This window comes from Entelurus aequoreus, linkage group LG08, assembly GCF_033978785.1.
Source record: "Entelurus aequoreus isolate RoL-2023_Sb linkage group LG08, RoL_Eaeq_v1.1, whole genome shotgun sequence".
Lineage (NCBI taxonomy): Eukaryota > Metazoa > Chordata > Actinopteri > Syngnathiformes > Syngnathidae > Entelurus > Entelurus aequoreus.
In genome coordinates, this window is record NC_084738.1 from 40,682,064 (window position 1) to 40,694,159 (window position 12,096).

The 12,096-nt window shown below is 38.5% G+C and overlaps 1 protein-coding gene across 1 annotated transcript in view; it reads right to left on the minus strand.

Annotated features, from left to right (window-relative positions):
* llgl2 (LLGL scribble cell polarity complex component 2) overlaps positions 1 to 12,096 on the minus strand; it is a 113,789-nt gene that overhangs the window by 48,417 nt on the left and 53,276 nt on the right. Inside the window, 4 exon segments of the mRNA XM_062056476.1 lie at positions 453 to 597; positions 690 to 757; positions 2,983 to 3,194; positions 9,649 to 9,803. Of these exon segments, the coding sequence (XP_061912460.1) occupies positions 453 to 597; positions 690 to 757; positions 2,983 to 3,194; positions 9,649 to 9,803 (580 nt within the window).

Below are 12,096 nucleotides of genomic sequence, written 5' to 3' on the forward strand. Positions count from 1 at the left end.
GTATCTTAGTTGAAGTTTTGATCACTATATTTGGAGGTGTTAAAATCACCATGTAAAATCGCAAATTTTTCTGGCATATCCCATGTACATTAGCATGGAGCTTGCACATTTTGAAAAATTGAGCCTTAAATTTGAAATATGCTATATGCCATTTTATCTCACATTAATTAATAACACCAAGTAATATAGATGGAATTTGGGTCGGTACCTTTAAAGGTAAAACATTTGGTACCCACCCCTTATCATGATTAATATTAAAAAATTCGTTAATCTGATTTGAGAGCCCTATTTTTAGTAATAAAAACATAGTGGGCCAATTCTTAATGAGCTGGTCCAAATAGATGGGTTGTTATATTATTATATATGTTGATATTAATTGGACCAACTTACGCTGGAGTCCACTGTATCTACTTAACTATCAACCTAAACCAAACGTTTCATTATACACACACCTTTCTGAATGGTGGCCACTCGCCTTCAGCACCTTGGTTCATGGGGTCAGCGTCTGTGTGGAAGACTCCAGCTGTGCTTAATTTGTATATGGGATACAGACAGACTCCTGAGGCATCCCAGAAATGCACAGTTCCATCCTCATGCCTACAGGTACAGGTAAACATGATCATGAACATGATTACATATATGATAGACAGATTAACCCCAAAGTCAACAAACAATTTAGGTGAACTAACCCTGTGAGCAAGAGATCTCTCTGTGGAGGATCTTGGGCCAGGTTCTTGCCTCCGGTTATTGGCCACGGCTGAATGAAAATAACATAATATTGAACAGCAAACATTATGGTTTCTGTCCAAACAGATATAATATCAGAACAGGGCCTTCATTCATAAAACGATCTGAACCTGTGAAAATGATTCAGAAGAGTTGTTTCATAGACCATCATCACCACAATGCTAGACCCAAATAGCATTAATTGACTAAAAATGTTTGTCTTAGTTATCGTCAACGACCTATTTTCCCCTGACTAAAATAGGACGATAACGAGTCAAAACAAATGCATGTTGACGAAAACAGTGCCGAAACTAAGTGACAATTTAGTCGAACAAGACGAAAATAAATGACAGAGACAAAATCCAATCATACTTATTTTCGTCTTAAGGTGGGTTGGACAAGTTAGAAATCTATCTTATCACAGTAGCATGCAGAAGAGGGCCGGGGGTAAATCACGGTGGGGATCCAATTAGAACTACAACTACTAAGACACAGTGTTTGGCTTTTTCACTGAGAAACAAGACTATATTGAAGGGCTCTAACGATAAACGGTTATGTAATGAGGACAACGACAACACGGCAGTTAGTATTATTTTTTTGAATTAAAATGATCTAAAAACTGATAACTGCACTTGTATAAACTCACGGGCCACAGCGGACTTAATGGTGCCAGCTCGCTAGCTTTAATGCTAACATGAAAACAAGAGACATATGTACTTCCCCGTAAAGATAACATAAGCCAATCTAAACTTCTATAAACATATTACTGTCTGAGCAACTAAGCTATTCAGTTGTGCACATTCAACCTACAAGCTGTGCTCTCTTAGCACGGAATTACGATAATCGATCTTTCCTCAGAGGAAAAGAGACCAGGTGTTTTTACTGTGTTCAAGTACCGCTGAACAGAGTAGGACAGACAACTCCCGCCAGAAGTGATACATAATTAGAATACATTTTATTTGTTACGCACTTTTCATTTAAATACATCTTAAATTTCCACTGTACAAACATACTTACAGTACAACAATAAAAGATGAGCTATTAAAAACAATAAAACACTAAAGACTAAAACACTTCAGTGAAACAAACATGAGAAATGCAAAATAGCGCTTTTTCAAACAGTGTGTCTATTTAATTTTTTTAAAAGATTTTTGAGCATATTCCACAATAAAAATTATAACCTTGATCATTTCGGTCACAATAACCGTGATATGAAACTCTCATATCGTTACATCCCTATTCTGGATTGTTATGTACATAATTACTACTATGTCCTCTACCCCTGGAAGATAGAGAAGACATATGGACACGTTTTACCTTTGCAAGGTAGCCAACAAGATACGTTGTAAACCCTGTGGATTAATTTGCTCTGGTAAAATATTGAAGTGTCTTTTACAGGCTAATCATCAGGACATCTACGCAACAGTAAGTAGGCCTTAAATATAATTTCCAAATGATTCATAGTGTACTGAATTACTGTTACTATTAAAGACAGTTGAGAAAGAGCAAGACTGCTTACTCCACCACTACTTTTGTTGTACACATAGGTGAGCTTGCCTGCAAACCTATAAAAAACTAGTTCCTTCATGTGACCATTTTAGTCATTTATTATTCAACATTTTAAAAAAAATGCTGCATTTCAGCTCAAACAATAACACACAATAAGGTTTAGTGTCAAATGTACTTATTGAAATATTCATGGAGTGCAGGTCTTGTTGTGACTTTAGTTTTTAAAATGTTCTGCAATAAAAATAAAAGTGCTTTCAAGACAACTTCAAAGATGCAATACTTTATATTTTAGTCAATAAAATTTACTGTAATTTTAGTAAACTAAAATGTTGAGGAATTTCGTCGACTAAAACCAAATTAATTTAGATTACTAAAATATGACTAAAACCAAAATACATTTTCGCCAAGATTATGACTAAAACTAAATTATAAAAACAGCTGTCAAATTTAACACTGCACCCAAATGAAAATAAACTATGAGGACTTTGCATTATCAACAATGAGTCTATTGTAGCCAGTTCAAATTGTGTAGTGGTCTGATGAATCACCAGGGGGTGTCTGATTAAGTTCAATCCTAGGAGAGGGTCAAATTGACCCAGTTCTTGAGACTTCTTATAATGATAGTTGCGATTTGACCTACTGGTATCAATTAGACAAAATGTACATACAGGTCAGCATGAAAACGTATTGCAGAGATACAGTATGCCACTGGTAGGGTAATTGTAGTTCTTAGGGTAGATTATTTACCTTTTTGGAGTAGTGTGTGTGTTGTAGCTCTCCAGTGGCAATAAGTTTTTCCCACAGTTTGAGAGGAATGGCAGATACATGGTGTGAACAGGTTATCGCTGAGCTGTGAAGGGGAACCAGGTAAGGCGTTTGAATGACTGGCCACCCCTCTGTCTCCAGGTCAATCACAACTAACTCCTCTTCAACTAAGACCACCAATGCGGTTGGATCTCCTAGACAAGAAAAAGTGAAAACAAAAATAATATCCAATTGAAATGCATGGTGGTAGACTTCCACATTGTATCCCACCAAGTACTGTACATTTGAATTGTTTTATGCCAGCTGACAAACTCATGGTTTGCCACGTCTTTTTAGGTGACCCGCGAAAGTCTGAAAATAATGTGTTTAAATAAAGCTCTTCATTATTTCTCATTGAAAGTATTTGTTCTTTCAATTTTGACTGAAAAGAAAATACTACTTGCAATTGCATATCTTCTAAACTTGCAAATAATCATTAACTTAGAATTTAAAGGCAGCAACACATTGCAAAGAAGTTGGCACAGGGGCATTGTTACCACTGTGTTACATGGCCTTTCCTTTTAACAACACTCAGTAAACGTTTGGGAACTGAGGAGACCAATTTTTGAAGCTTTTCAGGTGGAATTCTTTCCTATTCTTGCTTGATGTACAGCTTAAGTTGTTCAACAGTCCGGAGTCTCTGTTGTGGTATTTTAGGCTTCAAATTGCGCCACACATTTTTAATGAGAGACAGGTCTGTACTACAGGCAGGCCAGTCTAGTACCCGCACTCTTTTACTATGAAGCCACGCTGTTGTAACACGTGGCTTGGCATTGTCTTGCTGAAATAAGCAGGGGCGTCCACGATAACGTTGCTTGGATGGCAACATACAGTATGTTGCTCCAAAACCTGTATGTACCTTTCAGCATTAATGGTGACTTTACTGATGTGTAAGTTACCCATGCCTTGGGCACTAATACACCCCCATACCATCAAAGATGCTGGCTTTTGAACTTTGCAGGGGTGGGGGGTCTGGGGTTGGTGTATTTATTTATTTATTTTTTCCATAAAGAAATACAATCATGTGTGCTTACAGACTGTATCCCTGCAGACTGTACAGATCTATATTCATATATAATCTATATATTGTGTTTTTTATGTTGATTTAATAAAAAAATAAAAAACTATTTTTAAAAAAAAAAAATTATTATTTCTTGTGCAGCCCGGTACCAATCGGCCCGGTGGTTGGGGACCACTGTCTTAAAGGATAGAATGAATAGACTTGTATTTATCCCACAATGGGGAAATTATGTTGTTGCAGTGCAGGTTTTTACATGAAGTAACAAAAGTAAATATACATACATATATATATACACTGTATATTATATATATATTATATATGTATATGTGTGTATATATATATATATATATATATATATATATATATATATATATATATACACACACATATACATATATATATATATATATACACATATATATATATATATACATATATATATATATATACATATATGTCTTAATTAGGTTATCCAAAAAATAGTGCTCGATACCGTGGTAGAGCGTAATATGTATGTGTGGGGAAAAAATCACAAGACTATTTCTGTAGAGATGAAATAGTCTTGTGATTTTTTCCCCACACATACATACATACATACATACATACATACATACATACATACATACATACATACATACATACATACATACATACATACATACATACATATATATATATATATATATATATATATATATATATATATGTATCAGTGACGTGCAGTCAGGGGAGGCAGGCGAGGCGGGGCCTCACGTGCCATCATGGAAAGAAAAAAAATGTAAAAAGAAAAAAAAATTATTAAATTGTTATATGTATCCAGTGATTATACTATAAAGTTATTTTCCATTTAACTTCACCAGTTTTAGATTATTTTTATTCAAAAATCGCTGAATTTTCACATTTGTCGTTCAAATACTGAGAAGAGACTTGCGGTGAGTCACCAGCCAGTTGAGCCTCACCATGGATTGCGCAAAGACTCAGGTAACTGCTGGCCTGCTGTGCAGTGAGACCGTATTGCTATATGAATTATATTATACATTTACATAGTTTAGTTATCTGAGGTATATAATGTACAGTGTATTTTGTCAACAACTGTATGTGTGTAACGTATTTCTTGTGCTGAGCAATCATAAAACGGCTACGAAGACGCACTGAGTGAGGCTCGCAGTAATGCCGCCTCCTGGTGGTAGAGGGCACTAGTGATCCCAGGGATTATTCTTGCGACTACTCAGCTGCAGAATAAGTGACAACAAGCAGCAACAGTTAGCAAGTCAAGTGCAGCGGCAGCGATCGTTTATTTTTTCCTCTCGCCTGGACTTTTAACATGGAGGATTACCGTAATTTCCGGACTATAAGCCGCTACTTTTCCCCCTCGTTCTGGTCCCTGCGGCTTATACAAGGGTGCGGCTTATTTACGTCCCGTTCTTCTCCGACACAGACGAAGAGGATTTCGTTGGTTTTAGTACGCAGGAGGAAGACGATGACACAATGATTAAAGACTGACTTTTCATATACCGGTAGGCTGGTTATTTTGATAACGTACAGGCGAGCACTTTGTATTACTTTGCACCGTTGTATTATTTGTACTCTGCACGAATGCTGTTCGCCATGTCAAAGATGTGAAGGTTTGATTGAATGATTAAAAGATTTATTGTTAATAAATGGGACGCTTTGCGTTCCCAAACAGTCATCTCTGTCCCGACAATCCCCTCCGTGGTAGCAGGAACCCCTATATACAACGGTAATTACACATCAAAACCCTGCGGCTTATAGTCGGGTGCGGCTTATATATGGAGCAATCTGTATTTTCCCCTAAATTTGGCTGGTGCGGCTTATAGTCAGGTGCGGCTTATAGTCCGGAAATTACGGTACATATCTAAAATAAAACAGTTTTCTAAACTGGACTTTCAATCAAAACAGGAGGTAATAATTAAAGGAAGATCGCCATCGAGACAGAGAGACTTTTAAAACTGAAGAAAGATAAGGAAGTTATCGATGCTTTTGTTCAGAAGCAGCGGCGCATGGACTTAATTTATAAGTAAAGGTAAGATCATAATAACGTTTTTTTTATTAAATGTGCTTTTTTGTGTGCTACAGTTTGTATGTGTAAAGTTAAAGTTAAGTTAAAGTTGTTGAGTGCCAAGCAGGGAAGAATGCTGGTATATGTTTGTAAATCTGACTGTGATGAAGTCAGTGCCTCACCAGCCATTAACCTCACCGCATTGATATATATATATATATATATATATATATATATATATATATATATATATATATATATATATATATATATATATATATGTATGTATGTATACACACACGTATACCTGTATATACATATATATATAAATATACGTACAGTCGTGGTCAAAAGTTTACATCCACTTGTTTAAAGAACATAATGTCATGGCTGTCTTGAGTTTCCAATAATTTCTACAACTCTTATTTTTTGTGATAGAGTGATTGGAGCACATACCTGTTGGTCACAAAAAACATTCATGAAGTTTGGTTCTTTTAAGAATTTATTATGGGTCTACTGAAAATGTGACCAAATCTGCTGGGTCAAAAGTATAAATACAGCAATGTTAATATTTGGTTACATGTCCCTTGGCAAGTTTCACTGCAATAAGGCGCTTTTGGTAGCCATCCACAAGCTTCTGGTTGAATTTTTGACCACTCCTCTCGACAAAATCGGTGCAGTTCAGCTAAATTTGTTGGTTTTGACATGGACTTGTTTCTTCAGCATTGCCCACACGTTTAAGTCAGGACTTTGGGAAGGCCATTCTAAAACCTTAATTCGAGCCTGATTTAGCCATTCCTTTACCACTGTTGACGTGTGTTTGGGGTCATTGTCCTGTTGGAACACCCAACTGCGCCCAAAACCCAACCTCTGGACTGATGATTTTTGGTTGTCCTGAAGAATTTGGAGGTAATCCTCCTTTTTATTGTCCCATTTCAAGCACCAGTTCTATTGGCAGCAAAACAGGCCCAGAGCATAATACTACCACCACCATGCTTGACGGTAGGCTTGGTGTTCCTATGATTAAAGGCCTCACCTTTTCTCCTCTAAACATATTGCTGGGTATTGTGGCCAAACAGCTCAATTTTAGTTTCATCTGACCACAGAACTTTCCTCCAGAAGGTCTTATCTTTGTCCATGTGATGTCAGATGAAACAAAAATTGAGCCGTTTGGCCAAAACACCCAGCAATATGTTTAAAGGAGAAAAGGTGAGGCCTTTAATCCCAGGAACACCATCCCTACCGCCAAGCATGTATGCTAGCATTAGCTGGAGTGAGCTGACGAGCCCAGCTTGTAACAGCCCTAAGCGGCCTACAAGTCACGGTGAACCGATTAAGAGCATTATAGATTTAGCCCTTTAGCCCGAGAGGCAATGATAACAGGTGTAGCAGATTAGTCTCGCTTAAAAAGTGTCGGGCTAGTTTTTTGGAGAGAACAGGGACTAACGTTTATTGATAATTGGCCCTCTTTCTGGGGCAAACCGGGCTTGCTGAGGAGGGACAACCTTCAGCCTAACCGGGAAGGCGCCATCACTCTATCTAGGAGCATAAATTACTGGCTGAGTCACACTTGACTAACGACACTAGAGCAGGCTCGGACACAGGCAATTATAGTGTCTCTTAGTCCGGGTGAGGAGTCAGTTAAGCAAGAACTAACCAGCGCCAGGCTGGAAAATTCCTGCACACATAGCATTTCTCGTAGAAATAATACACAACTCACATAATGTTTGTTCTGTAGTGACTGTGCCAGAGGTGAACATGCATTCTGCTTAGGTGGCAAATTATGACGCGTTCAATCTATCGCAGCACCAAGCAAATAATCTCAAGATCCCAATCATATCAATTCCTAGATGTGATCGAAATTAATTAAGGCACACTACACAAAACATACGTAACGTTATTAATATCACTACTACGGATAACATTAACACAAGTTCTTTAAAAAGTCCACTACCTATAATATGGGCTTTTTAAACATCAGATCATTGTCTCCCAAAACGTTATCAGTTAATGAGGTCATTAGAGACAAAAATCTTAACGTCATTGGTCTGAGCGAAACCTGGCTAAAACCAGATTAATTTTTAACCTTTAACGAGGCATCTCCTCCTAACTATACGAATGCACATATTGCCCGTCCCCTTAAAAGGCGTGGGGGGGTCGCACTAATATACAATGAAAACCTTAACCTTACCCCTAACCTAAGTAATAAATATAAATCATTTGAGGTACTTACTATGAGATTTGTCACACCGCTACCTCTCTATCTGGCTGTTATCTACCGCCCCCCTGGGCCCTATTCGGACTTTATCAGTGAATTTTCAGTTTGTCGCTGATCTACTGACGCACGCAAATAGTATAATTATAATGGGGGATTTTAATATCCATATGAATACCCCATCAGACTCTCTGTGCGTGGCGCTCCAGTCTATAATTGATAGCTGTGGTCTTACACAAATAATAAATGAACCCACGCATCGCAATGGTAAAACGATAGATATAGTCCTTGTCCGGGGTGTCACCACCTCCAAAGTTATGATACTCCATTACACTAAAGTAATGTCCGATCATTACCTTATAAAATTTGAAGTTCTGAATGATTGTCAACAAGCTAGTAATAACCACTGCTTTAGCAGCCGCAACATTAGTGCTGTCACAACTATGACTCTTGCTGGCCTACTGCCTTCGGTTATGGCGCCATTCCCAAATTATATCGATATATCTATTATATTATAGGAAATTATATCTATCGATAACCTCACTAACAACTTTAACGATGCCCTGCGTGACGCCATTGATAGTTTAGCACAGCTAAAGCTAAAAAAAAGGACCCTAAAAGGCGTACCCCCTGGTTTATAGAAGAAACTAGAGTTCTTTATCATGTAGAAAGCTGGAACGCAAATGGCGTGCGACTAAACTTGATGTTTTCCATCAAGCATGGATTGATAGTTTAATAACTTACATTAGAGGAACGCCTGCAACATGTAAATGGGACTATACAAACAACAACATAATAATAATAATAATAATAATGGATTAGACTTATATAGCGCTTTTCTGGACACTCAAAGCGCTTCACAGAGAAGTGAGAACCCATCATTCATTCACTCCACATTCACACCTGGTGGTGTTAAGCTACATTTGTAGCCACAGCTGCCTGGGGTAAACTGACGGAAGTGTGGCTGCCAGTTTGCGCCTACGGCCCCTTCGACCACCACCCATCATTCATTCATTCACCAGTGTGAGCAGCACTGGGGGCAAGGGTGAAAATGTCCTGCCCAAGGACATCGTTGTGGCTTGTGCAGCCCCTTGAGACACTTGTGATTAAGGGCTATATAAATAAACTTTGATTGATTGATTATTGAGGAGTAAAGTAGAGGCGACCGTAGCAGGTAGCTGTGCCCGCCCAGCTGAGCCCCCAGAGGAGCACATCTTTCGGAGGTCAGTTGGAAAGTGGACCCATAAAGCTTACGATTGAACTTTAATGGCTTAACTGGAGACACTGTAGTCATGTACAAAGTCTTCAAGTTATTTAAACCTACAATCATTCATGTTTCTGATTGCTTCCTACCTGTGTCATGTAGTCTGTCTCTGATGACAAAGAAGTCAATAATCCTGGAGGTGAAATCCAAGGCTACGTGTATTTTGTTATGGATGACAGTAATGCAGTGTCTGTCGCCATAGCTGGCCCTGGGCATGCCACCACTGAAGAGGAGAAATGGTGGCCTATAAACAAACACACACACAGGTAAAGGTTTAGTTCTAGAAAACCACAGATTCATGTGTAAGATCATATTTAAGTAGGTCTACAATTGGAATAAGCTCTGAGCTGGTAAAGCCATTCATTTTTTGATTGTCTTCACTTCCTTTAAGGGATGAATAAAGTAACGTCTATCCATTTATACATTTGGATGTACAGTGAGGAAGTACTCTTAAGTATTTGATTTTGTAATCCTACCGCAAAATAAAGAAATCAGCATTGTATTTGTAACTGTAGGTTTTGCTTCTCCGTTGTGTAACAATAGTAACTCGAAAATTATTGTTAAAGTTCCACATAGACATTTTTGAGTGACAGAGACAAGACTCACGCACCAAGGGCAATGCAATGCCAACCGACCAGCCCACCGAGCCAGGAGACAGAACAAATTGAAACATGTCAAACACAGCATTGGCAGCCCCCTAGCCGATGATGAATGTCCGTCGTATGGATGTCTGCAGCTGCATGCCGTGGTCCATATGATGCGGACAGACAGCGCTGCAGGGCTGACTCGCTGGGTCAGGCAACCACTTGGACATGTTTTTAATGGTTTGTTTCTCTGATTCAATCGTCCGCTGCTTCTCCTTCCAGGGGTTTCAGTGGTTAGAGGGCAAAATTGTGTCAAATCTCTGGATTATTACAGTGCATCTGAAAAGTATTCACAGCGTTTCACCTTTTCCATATTTTGTTATGTTACAGCCTTATTCCAAAATGGATTAAATAAATGTTTGTCCTCAAAATGATCCTAATGACAATGCAAAGAAGTTATTTTCTATTTTTTTATTTTGCAAATTTATTGAAAATTAAAAAAATACACATACCGTATTTGAGGACCATAGAGCGCACCGGATTATAAGGCGCACTGCCGATGAATGGTTTATTGTTGCACTTTTTTCATATATAAGGCGCTATATAAGGCGATTATATTTTGTTTTTATGCATATTTGAAATAAAAAAATATATATCAATCAATCAATCAATCAATCAATCAATCAATTATAGAGTGCATTAAAGGAGTCATATTATTTATTTTTTTTCTAAATTGAAAACACTTCCTTGTGGTCTACATAACATGTAATGGTGGTTCTTTGGTCAAAATGTTGCATAGATGATGTTTTATAAATCATCTTCAAGCCGCTTTCTGATGGTCGCTTCCGGATGCGCCGTTTTGTGGGCGGTCTTATTTACGTGGCTCACCTTCGGCAGCGTCTTCTACCCGTCATCTTTGTTGTAGCGGTGTAGCGTGCAAGGACAGGAGTGGAAGAAGTGTCAAAAGATGGAGCTAACTGTTTTAATGACATTCAGACTTTACTTAAATCAATAACGGAGCAGCATCTCCTCATCCGGAATCAACAACACCAGAAATGTGTCCCGTGAAAAACCTTACACTTATTTCATGTTTGACTGCCATCTACTGGTCACACTTATTAAAAAATGTACCAAATAAAATAGCTTCGAGGTGGGTAAGCTCAACCAAACATATTCCTTACATTAGGCGCACCGGGTTATAAGGTGCACTGTCGAGTTTTGAGGGGAAAAAAAGGATTTTAAGTGCGCCTTATAGTCCGGAAAATACGGTACATAAGTATTCACAGTCTTTGCTCAATACTTTGCTGATGCAACTTTGGCAGCAATTACAGCCTCATGTCTTTTGAATACGATGCCACAAGCTTGGCACACCTATCCTTGGGCAGTTACGACCATTCCTCTTTGCAGCACCACTCAAGCGCCATCAGGTTGGATGGGAGGTGCTGGTTTTCATCCAGGATGTCTTTGTACATTGTTGTATTCATCTTTCCCTCTGTCCTGACTTGTCTCCCACTTCCTGCCACTGAAAATCATCCCAACGGCATGATGCTGCCACCACCGTGCTTCACTGTAGGGATGGTATTGGCCTGGTGATGAGCGGTGCCTGGTTTTGCTTTGTTTCTCATGGTCTGAGAGTTTTTCAGGTACATTTTGGCAAACGTTTTACTAAGAAATGGCCTTGGTCTGGACACTACCATACAGGCCTGATGGGTAGATTGTCCTTCTGGATAGTTCTCTCACCACAGAGGAATGCTGTAGCCCTGACAGAGTGGTTTTTGGTCACCTTCTTGACTAGACAAAGATAAATTCAGCAATATATTGAGACATCCTGGATGAAAACCAACACTTTTAATCCAACCTGATGGAGCTTGAAAGGTGCTGCAAAGAAGAATGGTTGAAATTGCCCAAAGATAGGTGTGCAAAGCTTGTGGGACAGTATTCAAAAAGACCTGA